Source organism: Vanacampus margaritifer, chromosome 16 (genome assembly GCF_051991255.1).
Source record: "Vanacampus margaritifer isolate UIUO_Vmar chromosome 16, RoL_Vmar_1.0, whole genome shotgun sequence".
In the NCBI taxonomy this organism is placed as follows: domain Eukaryota; kingdom Metazoa; phylum Chordata; class Actinopteri; order Syngnathiformes; family Syngnathidae; genus Vanacampus; species Vanacampus margaritifer.
This window is the reverse complement of record NC_135447.1, coordinates 4,297,244-4,324,520: the sequence shown is the minus strand read 5'-3', so window position 1 is coordinate 4,324,520 and position 27,277 is coordinate 4,297,244. Positions and strand designations below refer to the sequence as shown.

At 40.9% G+C, this 27,277-nt stretch overlaps 3 protein-coding genes and 1 long non-coding RNA gene across 7 annotated transcripts in view; 3 read left to right on the top strand and 1 right to left on the bottom strand.

Moving 5' to 3' along the window:
* The window catches only part of pdlim4 (PDZ and LIM domain 4), a 33,055-nt gene extending 28,085 nt beyond the window's left edge, over nt 1-4,970 (top strand). The window contains exons 6-7 of the mRNA XM_077547010.1: nt 1,940-2,081; nt 3,330-4,970. Of these exons, the coding sequence (XP_077403136.1) occupies nt 1,940-2,081; nt 3,330-3,534 (347 nt within the window). The 3' untranslated portion in view covers nt 3,535-4,970. The remainder of the gene's footprint in view (nt 1-1,939; nt 2,082-3,329) is intronic.
* Nucleotides 4,971-7,595: 2,625 nt separating this feature from the next.
* Nucleotides 7,596-17,198, top strand: LOC144036096 (solute carrier family 22 member 4-like). 2 transcript variants are annotated; one of them, XM_077546405.1, is made up of 12 exons: nt 7,598-7,859; nt 7,956-8,156; nt 8,912-9,094; nt 9,743-9,846; nt 9,912-10,066; nt 10,205-10,376; nt 10,460-10,589; nt 10,885-10,988; nt 12,991-13,205; nt 14,400-14,582; nt 14,825-14,960; nt 16,209-17,198. In XM_077546405.1, the coding sequence occupies exons 3-12, from the start codon at nt 9,035-9,037 to the stop codon at nt 16,279-16,281; spliced, it is 1,332 nt and encodes a 443-aa protein (XP_077402531.1). In that variant the 5' UTR covers nt 7,598-7,859; nt 7,956-8,156; nt 8,912-9,034; the 3' UTR covers nt 16,282-17,198. The 2 variants fall into 2 exon arrangements, with proteins under 2 accessions (XP_077402530.1, XP_077402531.1); XM_077546404.1 differs by having other exon boundaries at nt 7,596-8,156.
* Nucleotides 12,376-18,830, bottom strand: LOC144036097 (uncharacterized). 3 transcript variants are annotated; one of them, XR_013288579.1, is made up of 4 exons: nt 18,096-18,830; nt 17,283-17,404; nt 14,422-14,932; nt 12,376-13,199 (listed from the first exon to the last, which is right to left on the bottom strand). It is a non-coding gene; the product is annotated as an uncharacterized LOC144036097 (long non-coding RNA). The 3 variants fall into 3 exon arrangements; XR_013288580.1 differs by having other exon boundaries at nt 14,570-14,932; XR_013288581.1 differs by having other exon boundaries at nt 14,851-14,932.
* On the top strand, nt 18,129-27,243 carry scaf4a (SR-related CTD-associated factor 4a). Its single transcript, XM_077546403.1, has 18 exons — nt 18,129-18,342; nt 19,216-19,299; nt 19,380-19,424; nt 19,533-19,694; nt 19,926-20,052; nt 20,130-20,257; nt 20,366-20,530; nt 20,612-20,691; nt 20,781-20,844; nt 21,536-21,712; nt 21,802-21,875; nt 22,047-22,237; nt 22,316-22,416; nt 23,253-23,366; nt 23,514-23,670; nt 23,739-23,987; nt 24,799-24,930; nt 25,265-27,243. The coding sequence occupies exons 1-18, from the start codon at nt 18,313-18,315 to the stop codon at nt 26,041-26,043; spliced, it is 2,859 nt and encodes a 952-aa protein (XP_077402529.1). The 5' UTR covers nt 18,129-18,312; the 3' UTR covers nt 26,044-27,243.
* Nucleotides 27,244-27,277: the final 34 nt, after the last annotated feature.

Sequence of the window (27,277 nt, the reverse complement as noted above, 5' to 3'; positions counted from 1 at the left end):
TTATTCAGAGGCATGACATGCTGACTCCCACATCCTCAGTTCGGAACTGGGTAGTATCTAACTAAACCAAAGCAAAGTAAGCACCAAAAATGTCAGGAAAAGCCTACGAGAACAACTAAAGTTTATTTTAGGTTCATCAGAGGCTTTAAAAGGTGGCAGGAGTGTGCTGACTCCCATTTATCAGGAGTTTGAGTCTGATTGGTTCATTTTGAACACAGCCACGTCACCATTGTTTAACTGAATAACTGAGTAGTAACTTAAATAAGTATTTAAAGCAAATTAAGTAAAAATGTCAGGAAAAGCCTACAAGAACATCTGAACTTTTTCGAACGGTGACAAGAGTTTGAACGTGATAAGTTCAACCACATTCCCTGTTTTTAACTGAGCAACTAGAACTAAGTAACTGTAACTGACTTGGAAACTAAAGTAAGCAGAACAATGTCGGGAAAAGCCTCCGAGAACAGCTAAACTTTCGTGCAGAAAACAACCAATTAAAGGAGGGTGTGCACACTAATGCAACCGTTATTTCAGTTGCTTATTTTTATAATGCCCCTCTCAAAAGGATTTCATAATTTATCTTGGCCTTCATTCCACATCACAAAAACTGGCATTCGATCAGGGGTGTGTAGACTTTTTGTAGCTAGCTGACGCCAACCCGCCGCGCAGCGCCAGATGCAAACGAAGCTGAGCAAGAATCCCGCAAAAGGGGGGGGGGGTTTCCCCATGAGACGGTGTTTTGACTTTCCAGACGTATGAAAGCGCTTCCGACAAGACTCGCCTCCCTCGCGATAGCGTAAACGACTCCCGCCGACTTCCACGCAGACGTGCTGGAGACGGGAGTGAAGGCAGCGCCGTTAGCGTGCCGCTGCGCTAACGTCCTGGCAGGCTGCTAGCGCTGATTGATGGTCCGCTTCACGTGGCGTGCGAGCGCTTTGGATGTCACTGCAAAAGTGAAACCCGAGAATGGAGGCATTGTTTGGTTTTGATTTTCCTCATTTGTTTAAAAAAAAAAAAAAAGTACTGTGCATGAGATCATAAAAAAAGTTTGTAAAATAGTTTATATGTAAAATGATTCATTACATTATTTATAGTTAATTTAATAAATAAAAAAATAAGAATAAATACCCCAAATTTTTAACTACATACAGTATGAGAAACCGAATTCATAATATATTTATTTTATTACTAACATGAAATCAATCATATACTATACATCAAAATCAAATATTTAATAAATCACATTTTTAAATTTTTTTTGATGTATATGTAGTTCTTAATTTTACTAGCTTTTTGTTGTGTTGTTTGTAATAAATTGTTAAATTATTAATAGATTTTTTTTTTAAGTTTAGATGTGTCATTTTTATTTATTTCTTTTTTGATTAAATTATTTACAATAATAAATTAACCAATTTAAAAATGCATTCAAAAAATAGATGTAAATGTATGATTATTTTTGCTTGTTTTGCCTATGATAAATAACTTGCCCAATGATTTGGTAGTCAATTTTGAATCTTTCTTTTATTTGACCAATATTTCTTTTTGCATATTTACATTAAATAAATCAACCAATTATTTAAATAAATGTAAATATTTTAAATATATAATAAATTGAATTAAACACATTTAACATAGTGGTTTTTTTTCTAAATTACTTTTATTAAATTTAATTTTAATATTTTTATTATTTTTAATAAAATTATTCAGTCATTTATTAACCAATAATTAAAAAAATATATGTTAAAAGAAATAAAAAAATATATGTAAATTTATGATTATTTAGCTGCAATAAATAAACTAACCAATTATTTTCTAAAATAAGTTTTGACTAAAACAAAACATATTTAAACAAAAATTGGGTTTATTATTATTATCTGCATGGTGTAACAAAATGTTCCTTTATTTTTCCTTTATTTATTTATTTATTTATTTATTTTGGTAGGCATGTCCCCGACAGAGAGGATGAGAAGCCTGAAGTCCCCGGTACGATCGCCCGTCCCAAAGTTGGGGAGCCCCCTCCCGAGCGGCGTGTCCCCGGGCCTCCAGAAGCTCCCGCAGTGCACGCGCTGCTACAACGGCATCGTGTAAGTACGCTCATGCTAGCCTCGTTAGCGCTCGTCAACTTCTGAAAGGCACTAAACCCTTTTCATAGTTTTTTTTTAAAAAAAAAGAGCTCCGTTTAAAATTGACGACAAATTACGACACGTTGGCCTTTTCCTCATCTTCTCCATGAAACATGTCACAAAAAAAGTGATTCTACTCTTTGTTTTTAAACTTTAATTTAAGTGCAATGTAGATTTGACGTGACATTTTAGTCAACTATTTTTATTTTTTTTTTATGTGCATAGCTAAGTATTTATGTGGTTGGTAAACAGTAGGGCCGACGTGCACCGACAGGCAAAATGACCCGGGGAAGTCGGGTCACACTCACTTGTGCACGCAAAAATACAAAAGATGGTACCCAGCCCTCTTGCTTGTAAAAACACGTCTAGGTAAGCATTGATGTCATGCATTAGTCATTAACAAAGAAGCCTTATTATCATTGTACAGGTTGTTTTTTTTGCCTCCCATTTATTTGGGGTCTAATTCCACTGTTGACCACTAGATGGCGGCACACTTTTTTTTTTTTTTCTATGACACTGTAAATTTGAATGAAAACAGGAAGTATTTCAGCTCATCCTAGTTTTTTGCTGAACATTTACAACAACAAAAATCCTAGAGGGGGAGGTACAAATAAACAAACTCAAGAGTATGTGGTTGCATAAGTGCGCACACCCTCTTAACTCTTGTGCTCAAAATTAACAGATTAAGCTCAAGTTAAATGGGAGTCGGTAAGCACACACCTGCCACCATTTAGCGTGACTGTTGAACCCCAAATAAAGTTCAGCTGTTCTAGCAAGCTTTTTATGACTTTTTTTTGCCTACTTCTTTTGCTTTAGTTACTGTTACTCAGTTACAAACTGGGCTGTGTTCCGAATGAGCCCATCACATTCAAACTCATGTAAAATGGTAGTCAGCAGGGTCATGCCCCTGGAAAAAAACCCAAATAAAGTTCCAATGTTCTAGTAGGCTTTTCGTGACATTTCTTCGCCAAACAAATTAGCTTTAGTTACTTAGCTACGTAGTTACAGTTACTACGTTACAAATGTGTCTATGTTTAGAACGAACCAATCACACTCATGCTCGTTGCTGTTCTAGTAGGCTTTTTTTTTTTAAAGCAGCATTTTGACAAATTTCTCATCTTCTTTTTTTTTTTTTTCTGTACTCTCAGCTACTTTGGGGTATTTTGAAGCCTCTGAAAAAATAATTTTAATCCCACTTTTTCCCTCCAGGGGCACCATCGTGAAGGCCCGCGACAAGCTGTACCACCCCGAGTGCTTCGTGTGCGACGACTGCGGCACCAACCTGAAGCAGCGCGGATACTTCTTCATCGAGGACAACCTGTACTGCGAGACGCACGCCAAGGCCCGCGTGCAGCCCCCGGAGGGCTACGACGTGGTGGCCGTCTACCCCAACTCCAAGGTGGAGATCGTGTGAGGCGGGGACGCAGGGCGCTAAAAAGCGGACATTTGGGGCCAAGGGCTTCGTAAACGCTCCATCATAGCTTGCGTTTGTTTTTGGTGGCTTCGGAGACGTTGCTTTTTCCTCTTTGCAGCGGCGATGCATCAACAGCCGTGTGTCACTGGGAGCGCCGGTGGAATGTCAGCGTGTTGTTTGGCTGAACTCTAACCCCGGTTAAAAGGCTCCATATGCAAGCATGTCAGATCCGCCTTCGCAAGTGTAAACAAAAAAAAGCTAGCGGGAGGAGGAGGAGGAGAGTACTTTTTTTTTTTTTTCTTTTCTTCATTTTTTTTTTTTTTTTAAAGCCGTGTTTCTCAGGCTGCGTTTACCTAAGTGACCATTCAAGTGGCAACCATTAGCTTCTCAGCTATGAAATAGTGTGGGCACCGTAGATTAATTCCTTCATTTGTAGATTTTTATATACATATATTTTTTTAATATAATTTTTTTGGGGGGGTGGGGGCAATCTTGGTTGTCAAGAAAAACTCTTATTAGCGGTTTATCACCTTATTCAAACAATTTGGGGTTATTTTTTTGTTTCTGCAGATTTATTTTGTTAATTGGAATTTTTTTGGGGGGGGGCAGGGGGCTGAAAAAAGATGATTTTTTTTTTTATATATAGCATTTAAATGGGCGTCAATTTTTGGAAAGATATTTTCTTTTTTTTCCCCTTCTTATTTTAGGAGCAGCCAACCTCCAGAAATGCTAATTGGTGTGTTTTTTTGTTTTGTTTTTGCTGAGTTAAAAAAAAAAAAGTTTTTTTTTTTTAATGCATTTAACAACGGTTGTCAATTTTTCAATTTTCAAACGAAATGGTGTTTTTTTTTTTTCACGGATAAAATAATAATAATAAGAAGAAGACAAATGTGTGTGTTTTTAATACATTCATAATATAAGGTTATGTAAATTTTCGCTATTCGCGGGCTGGTTGTGGAAAACGCTCATTGGTGATTTATCCCTGCTTATATAGTAGCTTGCATAGTCATCATTCTGGAAACCTAACAATATCTTTTTTTTCATCAAAAAGTACTTTTATCATGAAAAATGAGAAAAAAAAATATTCTAGTGTACAATTGTAAATGTTGAAAAATGTATATTGTCGCCACACTAAACGCTTTTTTTTTTCTTGCTGTTGTACATATAAATAATAACTGTGTGCCATCTCCTCGTTTATTAACTTATTGTCATGCCAGCACTCAACATACACACAACCGTTTAGAAAATTACACAATGTATCCAATTATTGCGCTTTAATCGTTAGAATGTGAATCATTAGAAGGCTTTATTTCATGTGGAGTCCCTCAGGGTTCCACCTTTCAAGTGCCTGAACACGCCCCCTGCTGATGTCATTTACGTGATAACTGCATTTTTTCTGGATTCTTTTGACTTCACTATTAAATGGTTTGATTGAAGTGTGTGTTTTTTACTTTAAATTTTTCTTAATGTAATTTGTAAGGTTTTTTTTCCATTGATGGTAATTACATTTTGATTTTTACTTTAAAAATATACTATAAATAAAAAATGTGTTCTGCAATTTAGGAAAAATAATTATAACTTTTAAAATTTAAAAAATATATGTACATGTATATTATATTATTATATAATTTTTTATTTATACTAAAAAATATTTCACAAACTGGACTTTTCCTGAAAATTAAAATCTGAATTTTACAAAGTTCTGGAGTTTCTAAAAATAATCATAACTTCAAAAGTTTTATTTACTTTCTCAATAGGACTTCTTTTGATTATTATTTTTTAATTATGTCACACTAAAGGGCCCATTTTCTACCTTTTTTTTGCAGATCTAGAACTTTCAGTCAGCTTGTCGGCAAGCATTAGAGGGAGCTCTGTGGCACAGTGGGCCTTTTGTGTTTGCGCGCTGACATTACTGCTCACTGGACCGTTTTATTCTCTTGTAAATCAAGAATGATCTGTCGCCATGGTAATAGCGAGGAAGGAATTTTTACGACATTTTCTGTAATATACTAGTGAATAACATCACAATATGCAGGTAGGGGGCGCTATAGTTGTAATGTAGTATGTACAATTTAACAAAGAGGGTCTTTTTTACCTTGAGGGAGGTATCTCGACTCGAGATCTCAAATGGAGAGAAGTTTAAAGAATGGAGACAAGTTTAAAGTGCAAGTTTAGAACAGATGTTGAAAGTACAAGAACAGTACAAGTTTGAAACACAACTGAACGTTTAAAATAGTATTACACTTTTTTTTAAATACAAGTTTAAAGTACAACTACAAATTAGTAGACTTTGAAAGTAGAAGTTTAACTAGAAGCCACATTTGCAACACTCGCACTAACTCAAGCGGACTGTGGGCTTCTTGCAAAGCAGTTCAGTGCCATTATCATGGCTTTTTGGCGCCGCCATGTGGTCAATGAGTATCACCGCATCACCCGGAGCTACATTTGGTTGTAATTAACGTTGACTCATCAAAACAAAACTGGCTACAAATGTTATCCACGGTAGTAATCCAAAAGAAATGCTTTCAGCGATTGTTTGAATGACATTTTTTCTATCTCTAATAATTGCTGTGAGCAAGTTAGAATGGCTAACACTTGAACGTTTACCCATCGTCTGGTTGTTGCTTTCAGGGACACTCTGAAATAAATCGTAGCATTTTATAGATTTCCAAATAACCTCCAATTATATCTGAACGTTTCACAATGTGTTGTCAGTTTGCTATTACATGTTTCTGTCCATCGACAAATGTTTGCTTCATGGCGGTCTGTAGTTTCCTAAATAACCTACACTCTTGCACGGACCTGAAGTTGTCACGGCGTTTGACAGTTTGTTTTTACATTCATCAGTCATCAGGTGTTGGCTTCAGGGGCAAAAAAACGTAAATTTCCTTACACATCTGATTACTTCGTCTTTGACAAAACTGTCTGGAGAATGATGAGAGGGTTTTTTTACGCTCTCGAACGTACTTAACTTTCATAACCTTTGCGATTTCATCAGGTATTGTCTTCAGGAACAGTTCGAAACCATAGATTTCCTCGCGAATCGGATCACTTTGTCAAAATTGCTGAGAGGATGATAAAATTACACACACACTATGTATTAACATGCATGCCTCACTATGTTTGAATAGGTGTACCTCATTTATTACGTACTGAACTATGTCGCCCTCTTTTGGTGCCACTGGCTGACGCAGAGCTACTGAATGTCTTAAATCAACGCTTTCCTCGTGTAGGTGAATGGTTCACAAATGTTGTCTTTTTTTTGTGTTTTTTTAAACATCTATCTAGTCATATGCTGCCTTCGCTGACAGTCTAAAACCATAGGTATTCCAATAACCTACGCCTTTTCGTGTACTTGAACGCCTCGTAGTGTTTTGACAGCTTGATTTTCCATTTCGCTTTCGCCAGGTGTTGCAGTCTGAAATCATTCTTCGCCCATTTGATTATTTTGACAAATTCAGCTTTTTGGAAAATGTCGTGTTGCCTTCAGCGACCCTCCTAAATCATTGTTTTCTTAATACAAAATTTCTTGTGTCCCACAAGATTTTGTCAGTTTGTTTTTGCATATGTGTTTAAGTAGTTGCCTTTATTGACAGTCTGAAATTGGAGCTTTTCAAATTACCTGCACTCCTGCAGGCACATAAACACTTCATTATGTTTTGGCTGGTTTGTTTATTCATTTTAGCTGCCTCTTCCCTTCAGGGTCGGTCTGAAATCTGAGCTTTATGGATCTAATCACGTTGACAAAGCTGTTTTGAGGATGATGTCATCACATATACACTCTTACTATGCATCTGAACGCCTCACAATGTTTTCCTACATTCATCTGTCGTCAGGTAGTAGCCTTCAGGGACAGTCTGAAATCATAGTTTTACTCACGCAACTGAGCGCCTCGACGGAGCGGCTGAGAGTATGATGATATGGCCCACACTGTTGCGCGTACCTAAACGCCTCATCGCCCCCACCCCACCAGACGCGCCTGTGGTCGCTTGAGAACCGCGTGAACTTCCTCCTTATGTCCACAAGAACATGAGACGCACACTTCTCACAACAGCAACACCCCGACCCAGCCCATTTTCTTATTGTTGTTGTTGACTCTTGGGCGGATTCCCGGCAGTCACCTGACACACTTAGCATCTTTTCTTTCTTGTGGAGTCAGCACTTATGAAACAGGAAACTCGTTTGATTGACAGACGGTCCTCCCGCATGAACCGCGGGCGGGGGTAACACGGAGACAGGCGGGATTCGAGGGGCAGGTTCTGGGTCATGTGGGATGAATCAGGGCGGTGGCTACTTTGCAGGCAAGCGCGCTAGGGGAGAAGGAGGTGGCGTTAACTTTTTCCCATAAATGAATCCAAAGCGAGATGGCTTGTCTTCTTCTGCCCCCTTGAACTAACACACATTTATCACTCGCCATGAAGAGCTACCCGGAGACCGTCGCCTTCCTGGGGCAGTTCGGACGCTTCCAGCAGGTCGTTTTCGTCCTGCTGTGCATCAGCATCGTGCCCAACGGCTTCGGCGCCTTTACGCTCGTCTTCCTGGCCGACACGCCGACGCATCACTGCCGGGTGCCGGATGTCAATCTGACAGAGGACTGGCGTAATGCTGTCATCCCGTTGCGGGTGAGTACAGTAGCGTGACTGGGTCCCGGAACAAGTCTCTCTAAATTAAGTCATCTAAGCGCCCAAAACAAATGGCTGATTGTTGCCGAATGCAGTGAAACAGTGTGATATTTGTCAATAAACAATGAAAACTGAGTATCACGGCATTTTCGCGTGGATAAAACGTAAATGCAATGTTTTTCTAACGAGGTTTAGCAGAGGGTTACGCGTTTATGCTGCGTCAACAGAACAAAAGCCGCAAGATTGTCGTTAAACTCAGTCAGATCGAGCGAGTTGATGCAAATTAAAGAAGTTTGAATTTGTTTTGGACTTTTAACGATAAGTGGTCTGCAGCGCCCTCTGCTTGAAAGCGTGCACACAAAAAACGAGTTTAACAAGACACATGGCATTCATTTCCGTCTTTTGATATGCAAGAGAACCTTAAAAAACCCACACAGCTGAAAACCATTTGCATGTTCCATTTTGTACTGCAGCAATAGGATGCAATGCAAGGGTAAAAAGGCTCAGTATTTTTTCAAACGAGCAAATTTCTCTACTACAGGTATATTTTGACTTGTGTGTAATATTTGGGGCCTCTTACAAGACTAAATAACAAACAAAATAGAAATGCAGTAATAATGACATATTTTTAAATGAATCAAAGGTGAGCTTAAAAGCAACCATGTTTCTCTCAAGTGAGTAATGCATTTTTAATCACCAATGCATATATTCCACCAGGATGAATGCGTTTACTACACATTTATTTAAACGCGCAGGTGGTGAACGGCAAAGAGGTGCGCAGCAGCTGCACCAGGTACCGCCTGGACGTGGTCCAGAACCTGTCGGACCAGGGTTACAGTCCGGACCGGGACGTTAACCTCACCTCCCTGGAGGAGGAGATGTGCAAGGACGGCTGGATCTACAGCAAGGACGTCTACCAGTCCACCATCGTCACCGAGGTGATTGCGTGTGTCGCCGGCCTACAAGCAATGACCAAATCTAAATTGGTTTAAACAAATCTAAATTGGTCAAACTCTAACCCTTTCGAACTGAAAAAGCAGGATTGTGTCCTTCTGGCTGTGACAGTTTTTGTGGATCTACTCCTTATAGACATGTCAACCAAATTTCATGTGCCTAAAGGAAACTGACTTGAGAGATGTTTTTTTTTTTTAAATTCATCAAATGAACCCAAAATAGCATCTTCAAACCAAAATGGCAGCCTTCCTGTGTGTTTTTAGGCATGGCTTCTTCAGACTTTTTTTTTTTATGGGTCTTCTCAAGATTGACTTTTTCTCCAATGCTAACACAGGAAGCAAACATATAACGCTAGCATACAATCCTAACATAACAAGTGACTAAGCAAAGTATGACCAAACGTCCATTGCTATATTTGTCTCTGATGCTAACAGGAAGCTAACATACAATATGATGCTAACTTATAAAGCTTACATATGACACAGAGAAGAAAAATAATCTGTTCTAAATTGCTAATTTATGACAGAAAGATGCGACGTGAAAGCAAAATTTGTTATCAGATGCTATAATTTAGGAAGCTAACATATTAAGCTAACTTGAGACGCTAACATACGGCGCTAATCATCTTTCAGTTCGACCTGGTGTGCAACGACCAATGGAAGAAGCCGTTCACCACCACTCTTTTCTTCGTGGGCATCCTGTGCGGGTCCTTCTTTGCGGGGCAGCTCTCAGACAAGTACTACAAGATGTTCCGATTTATTTGGTGTTGCACATATGAGAAATAATGTGTGTCCTCAACAGATTAGGAAGGAAGCCCATCCTTTTTGCCACTTTGGCTCTTCAGACCATATTTAGCTTCATTCAGGTCTTCTCCGTGTCCTGGTCCATGTTTACCGTCCTGCTGGTCATCAACGGCCTGGGACAGATGTCCAACTACATGGCGGCGTTAGTACTGGGTATGTATTACAAACAACTCACATTCACACGTAAGGATCTGAAAACAAAAAAAAATGATGCCGTGTGTAATCAACATTGATTCGACTGTTATCAACATCGAGAACAAAAATTGAAGTCGTTCATCGTCGTGCATGCAGGCGCAGAGATTCTGACGGGCAACGAGCGTCTGCTGTACTCCTCGCTGGGAACCTGCTTCGGTTTCGCTCTCGGTTACATGATCCTGCCCGTGTGCGCTTACTTCCTGAGGGATTGGAAGTCTCTCATGCTGGCCTTGTCCCTGCCCTGCCTGGTCTTGTTCCCCTTCTGGTGGTCGGTTCTTCACCTTCTGATAAAAGTTGAGATTCTACCGGGTCGGGCCAGGCCAGGCTGACTATGGCTTTGGTGACCCGTAGGTTCATCCCCGAGTCTCCTCGCTGGCTCCTTTGCCAGGGACGAGTGGAAGAGGCCGAGGCCATTGTGAGGAAGGCGGCCAGGATGAATAAAGTGAAAGCACCCGAAGTCATCTTTGAAGACTACTTAATCGTGAGTGACGACTTTACAAATCAAAAGCAGAATTTTTTATTATTTTGTAAGAAAAAAAAAGACCCATCTATCCATTTTCTATGCCGCTTATCCTTTTAAGGAAAGTGACTAAACTAGTTCCTGCTTTAAATTACAAAATGATAATAACACATGACATTTACGTTCAAAATATAAATAGAATATCTCAAACATAACCCATAATTGCATTGCAAGAACAGAATTATTAGACATTTTGAATAATGTCTTTAGTTTTTTGTAATGTGATGATAATGTTGATTGGTGCGGTTTTGTGTAGGTGAGCAAGCCCAAAGAGTCGGAGCCCAAAGAACCGCACAGCATCCTGGACCTGATGGGCAATGTGGAAATCGGATTCATGACAATGATTCTTTGCTATGTGGCGTGAGTACACCATCTAACACAGTTTTTAGTGTAAAGTCTAATTGATGATAGATTGGTTAATTTGACAGATGCCAGATGGATGATTCATATTTTTTTAAAATAAAATCCCAGAAATGTATTCAATTAAACAAACGGCAATATTCACGCTTGTAACTCCTACTCCCCAAATTTATTTGCGCTTCTAATCAGAAAACATAATTTTATTGTTCTTATTTTTCTTCTTCTTGAACTAAAAATTCCAATAAATTTTAGAATATGAAATAATATACTTTTTAAATGTAAAGTAAATCAAAAAAAGAATGTATTAGTAAAAAAAATATTGATAAGCCCTAAATTTTTTCCAAACAATCTTAATATTAATTTTTATAATAAATATATTATTAGGTTATGAATATTGTATCCACATTTTTTTATCATCCTAAAAAATATACATGAAAAAATAAATACATTATGTTTCTTCTTCTTTTTTATTAAATCTCAAATAAATGTTTTTGTTTTTATTTATTCATTTATTTATTTTTTAGATGTTTGCAAATAACTCATTTGCTCCCAAAAACGTATAAAAACGTTCTATTTTAAATGTTGCCATGGTCCCCAAAATGTATTTATACATTTTTTTTATGCTTTGATGCAGCAACTGAAGAGAACGCTTAAAGCAATGGTAGTTATTACAAAAACGGCCGGCAGATGGCAGCAGAGTATAAGACATCAACCAAGGCCAAAAAGGTTATTTTTCCCAGTGTTTTAAACAGATTTGTGAATAATGATGAGACTTAGCTATATTCTAATACTAATTGCTGCAAAATTGAAACAGAGAGAAATATACTTTTTTTTCCTGATGAAAGAAGAGACTCTAAATCTTTCTTTTGGTAGGTTCCATGTTTTTATAGCAATAGAACACAATATTCGGTGGGCCTTGCAAAATCAGTCAAAATCTGGTCAAACAGCCGGGAGCGAAGGGGGTTGCTTCACTGAAAATTGCTGTGAGTGAATAAGTTTAAAATACAGAGGAATTTTTTTTTTTTGGGGGGGGGCTGTAACACATTTTTCAGACAGTTTTGTCCCAAACATAAATCATCCTCATCTCAATGGAAAACAACAACCTTAATGACAGAACATTAAAAAAATAATAATTCAAAAGGGCGTTCACCTGCAAAGATGTCAACAACACTTGACACAAATACCGAGGCTTCGTGTGACCTACTGTCTTAGATGACAGCGCTTACAGTATGTCTACTCTTTCACCTCAAAGCTACTGTGGCACAGCCAACGGGACAGACTGGTTTGTGCGTTACATTAACTGCTGTGAAAATGCCTTACGGTTACACATACTGTAAAAACAAAATAGGTGGACAGCAAACATCACAAAATCAGGACAAGACAAAAATACGGTTTACCACCACTTATTTGAACAATTTGTAATCTGAAACACTTTGTAATCTGAAACACTTTGTAATCTGAAACGCACCTCAATTGACATGTCACATAACACACAGCGGCTAACGCTTTTGCCAATTAACAGCTAGCCAACTCCACGTACATCCTCATTCTCTCACTACCACGTTACTCAACAGGGCAAATTCAAGATCACAGAGACTACTGTGTAAAATGCGAGGATGGTGAACCAAAAATAATACCTGCAATAAATATTTGGTTGCTACTTCACAAATGTCGTCTATTGCAGGGATGGAATGTAACATCCCCTCTTAGTGCTCTTTGTTGTCACAAACACATTCAGGACTCAAATGGACCGCTAACACTCGACGTCAATCAGTGGTCTTTGCTGCATTGATCATTGGCGGTTAGCCAGCATAGCCTACAAAGAGAATGTGGTAGTCTCCACCCTAACTAAGTGCTCCTTGTTGTCACAAAACCAGGAAGTAGCAAGCTACTGAAATAAAATCAAGACCAAATGAGACCTAGAAACACAGCGGCTAGCAAGACGACGGCTAGCTAGCTAAGCTAACCTAATAATCCTCACTCGGTGCTCCCCTTCTACCAGGTTCACCATGTCGGCGGGTTACTACGGCATCTCTTTCAACACGACGCAGTTCCACGCCAACGCGTACGTCAGCTGCTTCATCTCCGGGGCCGTGGAGTTGCCGGCGTACGTGTCCAGCTGGCTTGCTCTGCGCTATGTGTCGCGCCGGATGTCCGTCATCAGTTCGCTGGCACTGGCCGCCGTGCCACTCTACTTCATACAGTTGGTGCCTGAAGGTGAAAGGAATTTGTTGTTATTACTCGCAAGGCTAAACCCCAAACCCCTTAAATACTGGCCTAACCCTAACCCCTTAAGCCCCAATCCTAACTACAACCCTTTAAACCCAAACCACGATAACCATAGTAACCCTTAAACCCATGACCTAGGACAGGGGTCAGCAACCTGTATTGTCAATAGAGCCATTTTAGCCCAAATAAATAACAAAAAAATCCGTCTGGAGCCGCTAAACATTTGTTGAAGGAAACTGTGTGTGTTAGTCGAATAAACTGAGGGCCCAATAACTATTTAGAGCTGCACCATAACAGAAAAATATATAAAATGCTATATTTTGATATGCATTTTTATGTTGTCATCTGTTTTATTTTATTTATTTGTGTGTGTGTAATTTTTCATACTTTGTTTTTCATCAATTTTTAAACCTTTCTGCCATTCTGTCAAATTTCTGACATTTTTGGCAATTTTATGGACATATGCCAATTTTCTGCATCTCCTCTTCCCTTTTTGACATTTTACGGCTTTTGTTGTTGGCTTTTTATGCTAGCAATTTTTCTAACATTTTTTTTTTACAAATTTGTGTACATTTTAAGGTAATTTTCTAGATTTATTTTGTTTTTAGACATTTTGTAGTTACTTTTGAAATGTTTTATTCTGTCTTTTAAAAAAAATAATTTTCAGTCTTTTTTGGGGCAATTTGGTGTACATTTTATGGTAATTTTAGGTGTTTCTTCTTTTGTTTTTGGAAATTTTATGGTTACTTTTTGAATGTTTTGTTTTCTGCCTTTAAAAAGAATCTATATTTTCTCATTTTTTAAATTACATTTTTTGACATTTTTGGCAATTTCATGAATAGTTTATAGTAATTTTCCGCTTTTCCGTTTTGGACATTTTTAACTAATTTTTTTAAACTTTTCTATCTACCTTTTAAATTCTGTCATTTTTTGAATATTGAATTATTATATTTTTAAATCTAAATTAATTAATTTGAAGCATATTTTTTTTTTTTTTAAATGTTAAAAAAAACCATTCATTTCTACAAATTTTTTTTAGATAACCACGGAGCCACACGTGGCTCCAGAGCCGCAGGTTGCAAACCCCTGACCTTGCGTAACAGCTCACCTGTGTTAGCCACAGCCAACACTGACCCACCCAGAATGTCCAAATCCCAATGACTGACTTGACTGATCCGACAGGTTACTCAGGACTGTCGCTTACTCTGGAGATGGTGGGAAAATACGCCATCACCACCGGCTTCGGCCTGATGTTTGCCTACACCACCGAGCTGTACCCGACGGCGCTGCGAAACACCGCGGCCGGGATCTGCAACACGGTTGCGCGGCTGGGAAGCTGCATTACGCCATACCTGCTGGAGCTCAGTGAGTGACAGCCAGTTTGATTTCGTCTCATGAATTTCAGTTATGAGGACACTCGCAGGAAAAAATATAAAGAAGCCACACCCAAAAAGACACAAGTCAGCCATTTTGACTTGAAGCCGCCATTTTAGGCTCATTTAAGCTGCCTTTTGTGCAGTCCTTCAAAGGCAAACTACTACAAATTACTATACACACACGTGTAAAAGTTGTTTACTGATGTCAGCTGTCGTTTGTTGTTAAAATAGGGTCCTACTCTCCATTCCTGCCTTACATCATTCTTGGCAGTCTGGCTGTTTTGGCTGCCTTCGCCACCGTCTTCCTACCAGAGAGTTTCGGGCGACCGCTGCCTGAATCTATACAACAGATGCAGAAGAGAAAGAGGTACGCTAAGTGATCAGCATACGCAGCAGGCAAATAAATGACAATTTAGATGCACATGTGAAATAAAGCAGGCACATTTTAAGACTTTTAAAGGCCACTTTGGTCTAATTGAATTGACTAAATATGTCCATTAGGAGTAGGCGATTTAGTTGACATTTTGTGATTTACAGTAAATAGTGATAACATCACAGTAAATCCTGGAGATCGTTAAAATTTGACTCCATGGTCTCCCTACATTAGCAGGCATTAGAGAGAAAAACTATTTTGCTTCGTCTATTGTCTCCTGGCATACGAGCTTCTGATTGGGGCCTAATTTGGGCATGTCAGAAAAACTGCTGTCGGGATTTTTTCACAGGGCTTTTGAGTGTGTTTTGTACTGAATTTTATCAACTCTATTAGGGCTGAAACAAATGATTTTTGTTTTAAATAATTGACAATTCTGCTCTATTATTTTGTTGATGAATCAGTTTTTTTTCCTAAAATGTTTTTAATTTCCATCCATTATTTCTAAATCAGGACATTATTTCAAATTAAAAGTGCAGAAAACGAAAAAACATACATTAATAATTAATTTACTGGTTTGGTCTGTGACGTGTGTTGAAAAAACACAAAGATAATCTCCAGTCTGTTTTCATGGAGGACTACAGAAATCTGAGAATACTGTTTAGAGGCTGAAATTCTGATGACGACAATTCATAATTAAACAAGGTATCCAAACGATCAATTAATCGACGGCGCCTCTAAAAGCCATCATTTTTCAGGATCCTATAGAACAGAGGTCCCCAACCCTGGTCCTCAGGGACCGGTCTCCAGCCTGTTTTCCATGTCTCCCACAGCCAACACAGGTGGAGATCGTTATCAGCCTTCTCCAGAGATCGCTGATTAGCTGATGATATGAATCACCTGTGTTGGCTGTGGGAGGTATGGAAAACAGGCTGGATACCGGTCCCCGAGGACCAGGGTTGGGGACCTCTGCTATAGAACAGGGGTGGCCAAGTTCGGTCCTCGAGAGCCACTATCCAGCCTGTTTTCCATGTTTCTCTCCACTAACACACCTGATTCACGATCAGGATCGTTATCAGGCTTCTGCAAAGCGTGCTGATGAGCTGATCATTAAATTCCGCTGCGCTGAAGGAGGGAGACATGGAAAGCAGGCAGGATAGGGGCTCTCGAGGACCGAACTCTGCCACCCCTGCTAGAGAAGATATAAACAACTGTTTAATTGACAATTGTTCTCCCCTTTCCCAGCATCAAGTGTCCATGCATCTCAAAGGCAGAGACCCCCGTCGCTGTGGTTCTTTTGGAAAATCCCAAATCCTAAACAAAAAATATTTAAAAAGTACTGTGTGGAATGAATTGCAATTGTTTACAGGGCTGATGATATCGAAAAAATATTAAATGTTATATTCCATTTTCCTGATATTTTACTTGGAATTAAATCATATCAGGGTGTGTTGTTTTTTTAGTGCATTTTCTGAATTAAAGTGCTGTTTACACATGCTGATACTTGTGAGGACAACATTTCACTGTGAGTGAGGCCTGGCCTCACCCTGCTATGCGCACAACATTTGTTTATGTTATATTTTTTGTTAGTGTTATGTAACTATATGTATAGTAATGTTGGGTCTTGTGTTTTTGACCTTTCTAAACATATATATGTTTATATGTTTGAATGTTATTTTCCCAAACCAACCCATTTTAAAACATCTCTGAACCAAAATGTTTTGGTTTAGCTCAGGTGCTGACAGCCTTAAAAGCAAAATACAATCATTGTATGATATATTTACTGTGCAAACCAGCAATATGCACTCAGGGCCGAATCCAATAATGGTTTGAATGGCGCTAACCGTTAAAAATGGAGCAAAAACATTCATTTTCATTCACAAACCAGATTGTGAAATTCCTTACTGACTGCGCTGCCAAGCAGAATGTGTCATTATGCGGTGTACAAAACACGATGTAAGCTAGCCACACCTCCACGTTCAACCTCGCTATCTGATTTCATCTTTCTCTTCCTAACTCCTATTGTTCTGCCATGTGTGGTAAATCAGCTGTCAATTTTTGTGACCGTGTTTGTGCTGGTCTATAATCAGAGCAATATCCTTTGTGAATAGGACAGTAAGATGCCGGAGCAAATAAAGAGTAATTCATGGATTCGGCCCTCGGTGTACTGTACCGTATGTGACTCAGTTGCTTTTGAAGTGACAATAAAGAGAAACATTTTTGTTTACCTTGAAATGTGCTGTAGTTTTTCCTTTTTGCAAAGTCTTTTTTTTCAACTGAATTTTTTTTTTATATGAGAAGTTTAACATGTATTTTTACCTTATTCACTCCCAGCCATTTTCACAGAAGCAATCCCCTTCACTCACGGCTGTTTTACTGGATTTTGACTGATTTTGCAAGGCCCACAGGATACTGTGTTCTATCGCTGTAAAACATGGAACCTGGAACATGGAAGAAAGATTAAAGTCTCTTCTTTCATCAGAAAAAAAGTATATTTCTATCTGTTTCTGTTTTGTAGCAATTAGCATTAGAATATAGCTAAGTTTCATCATTATTCACAAATCTATTTAGAATTGTGAGTATGTTGAGGTTTTTTTCAACATGGCCCTGGTTGATATATTTTTCTCTGCTGTCACCTGTTGGCCGTTTGTGTTTCAAGTACCATTTCTTCAACCGTTCTCTGCAGTTGAGAGGCTACATCAAAGCCTTTCTTTCTGTATGTTCTATCTTAAAAAACGTATAAATGCTTCTTTGGACACTTAAAACATTTAAAATAGAACGTTTTCATATGTTTCGGGGAGCAAATGAGTTAAAGAGGGGAATACAGACTCTTGGGAGAATAAAATCTTACTACTTACTACTTCTACATAAAGGTTGTATTGTTTCAAGAATAAAACATTGAGTTTTTTGGGGGGGAGGGAAAAAACAAATATTTCGAGAACATAGTCGCCGACACTCTAGTAGAGCAAAAAAGAAAAAAAAATCATTTTAATGCTCTTGCATGTGGGCTAGGAGAGCCACAGTCGCTGACCATACTTTCTGCCATTCACTGAGGCCAAAACTCAACGTCCAGATGGTCACGTGCAGACTTGACTCGAATACTAGAAAGTCTATTTGGGAAGAAACACTGACCCCCATCGGTCGTCGGTGGAACAACAGCGTGGACTTCCCAGCATGCTTTGCCGCGCCCGCCGACCCCGCACGCGCAGCTAACCTGCTCAGAAGCTAGGCTAGCTAGCCGCTTAGCTACGAGCGGCGGACATGTTGTGCCAACCTTCGCTGGGATAAACGTCTTGGGCAGCAGGTGCGAACGGGGGGGACGTCGCTGCGGGGTGGCCGCTGGACCGCCATGGACGCCGTCAATGCCTTCAACCAGGAGGTAAGGCCGTCTTCCTGTTCCCGGCGTACTTTGGAGGCGTTCGGAGGTCCGGCGGAGGAGCATTCTTTGGGCCGACGTGAGGGCCTCGCTTGTGGCCGTCGAGAAGCCTGCACTTTTATAAACACTTGTTAGCATTCATCATTTTGCAAATGTATACATTTTGACACGTCTTTTTCATTCCAATCGATAGAATTGTGTTTAGCGTGCTAACACTGGGCCCGATTTGTAACCTTGCATCACAACGCGTTAGCTCGCATGACCAAACATTCTACTAATATTCACTTTATGATTGTGATGGTGAGATGTAAGTGAATATTACGAGTCATGTGTGATGTTATGAGCAGGAGATGTTGCTACAGAAGACTTATTAAGCACAGTTGTTCGTGTAGCACGAACACAAGCTTGCCGTCCACCACCTTTGTTGTCACGTCAACCAGCTCGAGAGTGTAGAAAGGCGGAGGCGGAGCTTTCGCGTCACAAGCCGTGGAAACGCTTGCCCCTTTCACGCTGCTCACCGGGCAAACATTGTCATGGTATAAACCGGCATTTGTTCACTGATTCCTGTCTGTTTCTTCAAACAGCCGATCCATCTTCACACATTTAGATAATTAAATGCATGGCAATCGATTGTTTGCGGTGGCGACAATTGCTTTCAACACAAAGGGGCAAAGCTGACTGACATTTTATCAAATTATCTTAATGCGCTAAGCTGCAGCGGCTACTTGAATGTGTAAGGCAAGATCCCACTTTGGTGGTTTCTTAATTAAATGAACAAGCTCACTCTGATGTGCCATTTTATGATTATTTTGTTAGTCAATTAACCAGCCATTTTGATATGGCCTCTGTTCAAGTAAGTATTTTGCTTCTGTGTAGTTATTCTCCTTGATGGACTCAAAGCCGCCAATTTCTCGCGCCAAGATGATCTCCATCACCAAGTCAGCCATCAAGGCTATGAAAGTAAGGACTTCGTTTCGGAAGCTATCCAAAAATGTATACATTACGGCTAATAAATGTTGAAACACAACTTATTTTCTTAGCTCTACAAGCACGTGGTCCAGATTGTGGAGAAGTTCATTAAAAAGGTAAGAGCATAAAACATATTTTATATAATATATAAATATTACAACAAGCTTTAAATAATGCTAATTATTATAATAATAATAGTGGTAAATGTTTTTTTTAATGTGCAGTGTAAGTCCGAGTACAAGGTGGCGGGCCTGTATGTGGTGGACTCCATCGTCCGCCAGTCACGCCACCAGTTTGGCGCCGACAAGGACGTGTTCGGACCCCGCTTCACCAAAAACATTGTGGCCACCTTCGAGAACCTCTGCCTCTGCCCTCTGGAGGACAGAGTAAGACCAACAACAACAACACCCCAAAAAAAAATTCCCCCTCCCCATAGTAAATAATCGAAATAAGAATAATTAATTTATTTTGTGCTAGAAGAGGAGAAGCGGCAGTAAAACAGGCCAAAAAGCAGACCTCTTACAGTTGCAAAAGAACATATTGATTATTATCTAAGTCGCAACAAGGTACTTGTCTTATAATTCTTGACAACACGAGTTCCTGTGTTGCATTTACAGAGCAAGCTGGTCCGTGTGCTGAACCTGTGGCAGAAAAACGGCGTGTTCAAGAGCAACGTCATTCAGCCCCTCCTGGACATGGCCGCCGGCACCAGCAGCGGCGCCGCACCTTACGCCGAAGATCCGGGTGATTGTCTAGCGCACGTAACCGTCCTTTTAGCTCAGAGCTAATAATGAGGATTACGATGATGTTTTTCCCGGCAGCGCCCTCCCCGCCGACCCCGACCAAAGACCACGTGGTGAACTCTGCCCCGGTGCCCTGTGCTCCGCTGCAAAAGCAGGACCCCTTCACCGCCGTGGCGCAACTCTTTCAGTCCACACAGGGTCAGCAGGTGAGTACGGATGTTTCACTTTGAAAATCTGGATTGTTTGAATGGTACACTTACATACTGGTTCATCTCAAGAAATTGAAATATGCAAAACAAAATGTATTTCAATAGCTCCAGCAGATGCTTCAGAACTTCCAGCAGCAGCCCGTCCAAGCAGAACCCGCCCCTCAGCCCCCACCCGCCCCCGAGCCGGACACCCCCAGCATCGCCCCCGTTTTTGGCAACGCCTTCCCGCATCCCCCCCAGTCCGCGCAGCAGAAGGCGGCATTTGACAAGGTGAGTTTCACGCTTCATGGCCGTGACTGTACCCAACAACGGGTGCTAACATGTTAAAAATGAAACGACCCTCCGCCGTAGACGTTGTTGGATCGTTTTGACTATGATGACGAGCCAGAAACTGCAGAGGACGCCAGGGATGACGTCTCACAGATCACCTTGTAAGGCCTCAATTGGTTGAACTATTGATTTACATGCTAAGAATCATGTTTGTCTAATGATGATGTCATCATTGTTGTCATGGCGACAGTATGCAGCAGCCTCCAGCCTTCCAGGCGGCCATGATGAACATGACTCAGGACCTCTCGCAGCAGGTATATTCTGCGCTTTGATTTCTAAAGTTGCCTATTTAGGCAAGAAACTGGTTGAACATGACTAAGATAATCATAAAATGGTCAAGCGACAATTTTTGCCCACCGCCCGTGCATGCTTTTTTTTTTTTTTTTTTTTTTTTTGGGGCAGCAACAACCCTGAATTATTGATGCCCTCTGCTGTTTACTTTTGAGTTGGGCTGGGCGATATGGCCAAAAAATGAAATCTTGATTTTAAAAAAAATTAATAAAAATGTTTCGGTCATTCAGGATTTTAATCTAATAAACCCAACAAACATTTATTTAAAGGTGTATTTTATTCAAAAATAATTCCTGTGCAAAATGTTCAGACAACAGTAATGTATACTGATTCTAAATTAGTTTTAACATATACTTAACATTCATAGTTAGTAAAATTACAACTCACAATAATTCTGGAAGTAACCGAACATAAGACCAACATTTTTTCATAATCCAGAAGACAAAATTCGATTTCACGATTTAGCAAGTTTTCAACGACTCGATTTTCAAAATGACAATTAATCAAATTAATTCTATTTATTGCCCAGCCCTACTTTCAAGGGTTAATCATTTCAAAATGACCCCACAAAAAAAAAAAAAAAAATCTGTTTGGATTTCTGCAACAAACAAGTTGTAAGTATCACCGTGACAGAATGTCGTTTGTCATCTTTAGGGTCCTCTCCCTCCTAACGGCCAGCTCCCGGCTTATGGTCTGATGCCAGGACAAGGCTTCCAAGGGATGGCGCCTCAGATGGGACAACTTGCACCGGGCCAGGCCTTCCCTGCTTCCGTGGGACATCCTGGCTTTGCCGGAGTTTTTCCTCCTCCTCACTCGGCTCAGCAACAGCAGGTACCGCTGAGGACCGGCAACAACCTTCTGAGGATATGAGAAGTGTTAGCAGCCAAACAAAAGCATGTGTTTTCGGTACCTTTTATTAGGATTCAACTGTTGATGCGGACCGGTCCTCCACGAGGGATGGCAGACATGGTCAAATGTCACGTTCAGGCTCCAGGTAAGCCAGTGGAGAATTATGGGAAATGAGGAACATGCAACAAGCTGAAATTTGAATGTAAAAAAACAACTGCAGTTTTCTAATAGTCATTAGGTTGCCTGTTAGCTACAATCAAGAGTCCTTAGAATCGTAAATGTCCGTAAGCCATTTTAATTTAATCTGATCATCCAGGTCCCCGAAAAGGAGACGATCGCGGTCCAATTCCCGCACACGCCGCTCCCGTCACCGGCGTTCCCGCTCGCGCTCCCGTGACCGACGCCACCATTCCCCGCGCTCTCGCTCGCAGGAGCGCCGGGAAAGGGAACATGAGCGCGAGCGGCGACAAAAAGGTCTCCCGCAGCTCAAGAACGAGACGCTGAGCAGTTAGTACCAAACTCTTTGTGTTTACGCTCCCATTTTTTTTGGGGTGTGTGAGGTGGACTTGATTGTTTGCTCTTCAGTCTGCAGTACGACTTTATGGGTGGGCCAGCTGGACAAGAGAACCCAGCAGCAGGATGTGGCGAGCTTGCTAGAGGAGTTCGGAGAGATCGAGTCCATCAACGTGAGTCGAAAAAAGAAACCTTAACTCTTTTCCTGCCGCAAACGTATAAATACCTTCTATTTTGTGTCCCAATGGCGTATTTATACGTTTTTTTCTTATGCTAGAGCATACAGAAGGCTTATATGCAGCCTCTCAACTGCAAAGAACGGTTAAAGAAATGCTAGTTATTATACAAACGGCCAGCAGGTGGCAGCAGAGCAAAAGCGATCAACCGGGGCAATGTTGAAAAAAAGCTCTTTTACTCACATTTTTAAATAGATTTGTGAATAATGATGAAATTTAGCTATATTCCAATGCTAATTGCTGCAAAGCGGAAATGGATAGAAATATAAAATGTTCTTGATGAAAGAAGAAACTAATCTTTCTTTTGGTAGGTTCCATGTTTTTATAGCAATATAACACAATATTCTGTGGACCTTGCAAAATCAGTCAAAATCCAGTAAAACAGCCGGGAGTGAAGGGGATTGCTTCTGTGAACGGAAATCCCAACAAGTACCGCCATCAACATTGACGTCAACCGTGTTTTTTTTTTTTTTTGGTTCCTTCAATGGACAGTGCAAAATCTTTAGCAGCTCTGGTTTCATGAATGAGCTGAAAAAATAAAAAAACACCCTCTAGCTATGGCCAGCAGAAGGCAGCATTGTATCTCTTTTCAATGGGGTGCCATGGATCAAAGCAATTGAAATGACATGACAATATGGCGGATCTTAGGAAGTACAACATTTTCAAGGCACTCTTGAGGTTGTGTATTTGGATAACGTTTGGCAGGAAAATACTCAATGTGCTTCAAAGGTGCCGTGAATGGTGGAAACGTCAATGTCGTGTGTTTTGTGTAGATGATCCCTCCGCGGGGCTGCGCCTACATCGTCATGATCCACCGGCAGGACGCCTTCAGGGCCCTGCAGAAGCTCAGTCGAGGCTCCTACAAAGTCAACCAAAAAGCCATTAAGGTGGAAAAACACACTGGGGTGTCTTTTACACTTGAAAGGCCTCTTCAAACCAAAATGGCATCTTTACTTCAGAACCAGAACATTCGGGGGTCCATTCTATTTGAACTGTAAATGTTAAGACTGGAGCATTATTTATTTTCTATACAGATTGCGTGGGCTCTGAACAAAGGCATCAAGGCTGATTTGAAGCAGTTCTGGGATGTGGAGCTGGGCGTCACCTATGTTCCCTGGGCCAAAGTCAGGGAGGAGCAACTGGAAGAGCTCAAGGAAGGCGGAATCCTGGATGGGGACACTTTAGCGCCAGGTAGCATCCAAACGTCACACACTTTGCTTTTAACACGTTAATGAATCTTACTTGCGTGTCTCTGCCAGAGTGGCGGACTGTGAGGAAAGCTCTGGAGAACCCGCAGCAGCTCACCCACAACGGCGGAGCCGAGACGCAGCAGCCCGAGGACGCCCACGTGCTGGCTCCTCCTCAGGTTCCTCCGATGCTCGGCATGAGCTCGGTGCCGCCGCCCGGCTTCCCCGCCAACATGAGCATGCCGCCGCCTTCGTTCCCACCTGGCATGCCCCCGCCACCGTTCATGAGACCGGGCTTCAACCCCATGCAGATGCCTCCAGGTATTGCCTCAAGCAGTCTCACGTAGCTCTTATTTGATAATAATACAAATTCAAGCCAGGAGCGGCAATGAATGTGGATTCAACGCTAGTCATGAGGATGGTAATTGTGGGATTGTATCAAGTCATTATGTACTCCACCCACATGTTGTGAGGAAAACTAAAATGATTTGAGTCATGTGTCTAATATGCAACATTCAAATTTGGTAACAGTAGGATACAATCAACACAAGTTGCCCTAAAATGGGCGCTACAAGCCAAAATGGCAGTCTCTTTTCGGAATTTCAAACAAAATAGGTAGGTAGTGATCACTATCGAATATTTTTAGAATCGATAAATCTATTGATTATTTAATTGATTAATCGACTAATTGGATTAATATTAAGTTTGCATTACATTTTTTGTATCAATACAAAAGCATTTTTTTCCCTGATTGCTGTTTATTAACCAATAGTTGGTGGTTATTTCGCACTTCGTATTCGTTATTCGTATAGTGATATAAAAAAAAGGGGGGGGGGGTTATGTTATGTTATGTTACTGGTTCAGTCATTGTTTTCCAAAGTAAAATAGATGTTTGCAAATGTCTTATTTTGATTAAACACGTAAGATAGTCTTTTTTCATGAAGGACTACAGAAATCAGTGAACAATTACGGTACTGTTGATATGCTGACATCAGCGGATTTGGGCGATTTTAAATAAAAAAAAATGTCTCCAAACAATTAGTTGTCAATTTTTAATTTGATAATCGATTACTTGTCGATTAATTTTGACAGCTCTAATGGTAGGCTAATAATAATTCAACCTCTCACCCAGGTTTCCCCCCACCAGGGGCCATGCCTCTCTCCATGCCGCCGCCACCGCCCACCAAAGGTGAAGACATCAGCAGGAAACTCGAGGAGGTCCCGGACGCACCCAACTTCTTCAACAACCAAATGGGAGCCATGTGTTAGTTACTCGTTCCTCTCTTATTTTAGTATGTTAACCACTTTTTGGCTGCCATCGTAGTTTGTGTTCTGTGTGAGGTGTAGCCACTATTTTTGTCCACTTGGGGTCACCAGCATCATATTCTACTGTAAGATTTGTGACTTTGAGCGTGTATGGCTTTAAAATAATTGACTTATTCCATTTGTTTTATTAATCGTCGTAGCCCTGAATCCATCCTGAAATTATGAAACTCCCTGATTTGTTCCATCAGTTCCCATGGAAACCTTACAACCTGAAAAACGACAGATTTTTTTAACCCTAGTAACATACAGTTTAAATGTGTTTTTGTCTGCAGGTAACCAGGTAGGCGTCCCCCCGGGTGGCAGCATCCAACCCCCGACAAGTGGTCTACTGGGGGCCCGGCCCGGGTTGATCCCACTGCAGCGCCCGCCGGGCCCTCCTATGATGCACGCTCAGCGCTTCCCGCCGCCCGGCCCACCTCAGATGGTTCCCAGGGGATCCCACCCGCCCCTGATGCGCCACGACGCCCCTCCACCGAAAGGAGCCTTCGGGATGCCCCACAGCATGAGACCATCCTTCCCGCCTCACGGGCCGCCTCCTCAAGGCCCGCCTCCTCAAAGGCCACCCCCTCAAGGGCCGCTTCCTCAAGGTTCGACCCCGCAAGGTCCCCCATTGCCTCCTTTCATCAGACCCGGAGCCTCGCGTGCAGTCGAGGACGAGGACACACGCCCTTTTCGGGGCGAGCGCCCGGGATTTAGGGAGCGGGAGCCAGAGAGAGAGCGAAGTTTCAGCGGCGCGGCGAGGCGCCCGTTTGGCGGCGACCGCTCGGACGCGAGGGATAGACTGGACGGGGGCCAACGGGACAGAGACAGACGGGACTGGCAGGACCGGCGTGACCGAGAGAACGGCAGCAGGGAGGCGCAGGAGAAAGGGAAAGATGGCGAACGGCCCAAGCGGCGTGAGAGGGCCTCCCGGTGGGACCGCGATGACCGCCTGGCTGAGCTAGAGAAAATGGACAAGTTCCAAGCGGAAACAGCCCAAGCGCCCCAAGAGACTGCCGAGTCTTCGAAGGTGCTGCCGTCCTCCGTCGAAGCCAAACAGGCGGCGTCGTAGTGTGCACAATGTCTCCCTCTAGCTGCAACTACATGAACTGTGACTTGAGCGCCTAATGAACATGTTCCATAATTCCCCTTCTTGTACATTGTGTGAATGCAGCAGCATGGCCATTTTACTTGTGCTCCTTTCATCTTTTACTTATTTAATCAGGCTTGTAGATTTTCTTTAATTTCATGGTTTGCGGCCACTCCAACCCAAGCAACATTAAGTTTTTGTTTTTTTTTAATTACGGGCTGCAACTAATGATTATTTTAATAATCGGTCACTTCTTCAACAGGATATTATTTCAAATTTATAGTGCAGAAAATGTGCAAACAGAAATTATGATTCTCTTTCTGATTTGGTTCATAAAATATCAGAAAACAGGCGGAAACTGTAAATGAGGACAAAATGGCTTGATTTGTTTTTCTTTTTGGAATATATTTTTAGATTTGTTGACAAATTGCCTAACACTTGTGGTTAATGTTTACCTTTTTGAAGCTGGATAATCTTGGTCAAATATTTTTCAAATGTAAAACACAATTTTAAGATAAAATGTCTTCTGCTGGCCTACCTTTTTTAATTCTATTTTTGTGTGTGATAAGGAGCTAAAGGGGGGGGGGGGCATATGAGTGTTAAAGTAAAACTATATGCAAAATTTGAAGTTTCACAAATTATTTGTATTTGGATTGCAAAGTAAATTCTCAAGTGAACGTACAGAAGATTTGGAAGCTTTCTTGTGTTGTTATTTTTAACACTACAAAATTGATCTGAATTATCCTAATGATGCCTGAGACACTCCAAACTAAGCATCACTCATTTTCACGTTATTCCAAAATAGGATGTTGCTGTTGTGTTTTCCCTCACACTTCCGTTATTTTTTGATTTTGTTTTGCATCGACAAACTACTGTAACATCCATAACTTCTTTCCCCTTACTTGAATCATTTGAATCCCGAAGGAAACCAGTCAAACAACAGCTCGGGCTTTCCACTGTAAATATGCTTTCACTGTCACTAGCCCGCAGTTATTATGATGATGCTACTTGTTTGTCAACCAAGAGCACAGCTTTTGAAGGACCCAGAAGGAATTGCAACGTTTTCTTTAAGCTCTTCAATTGTGTGAACGCTTTTGTTAACCCTACAAAAAGACATGGATGTAAAATGTTCAACATTTCAGCCACAAAAATGTGTTTTTAATAAACTATTTTTGTACCAAATTGGGCATTTGTGTCAAGATGTGTTGTAAAAACA

Excerpts from the sequence above, each read along its gene's own strand:
- scaf4a (XM_077546403.1), top strand. The coding sequence starts at position 18,313 with ATGGACGCCGTCAATGCCTTCAACCAGGAG. Across the intron at positions 19,425-19,532 it reads TGGAGAAGTTCATTAAAAAG|TGTAAGTCCGAGTACAAGGT; the intron begins GTAAGAGCATAA and ends TTTAATGTGCAG. Across the intron at positions 24,931-25,264 it reads CAACCAAATGGGAGCCATGT|GTAACCAGGTAGGCGTCCCC; the intron begins GTTAGTTACTCG and ends TTTTGTCTGCAG.
- LOC144036096 (XM_077546404.1), top strand. The coding sequence starts at position 7,950 with ATGAAGAGCTACCCGGAGACCGTCGCCTTCCTGGGGCAGTTCGGACGC. Across the intron at positions 9,847-9,911 it reads GCGGGGCAGCTCTCAGACAA|ATTAGGAAGGAAGCCCATCC; the intron begins GTACTACAAGAT and ends TGTCCTCAACAG. Across the intron at positions 14,583-14,824 it reads GCCATACCTGCTGGAGCTCA|GGTCCTACTCTCCATTCCTG; the intron begins GTGAGTGACAGC and ends TTGTTAAAATAG.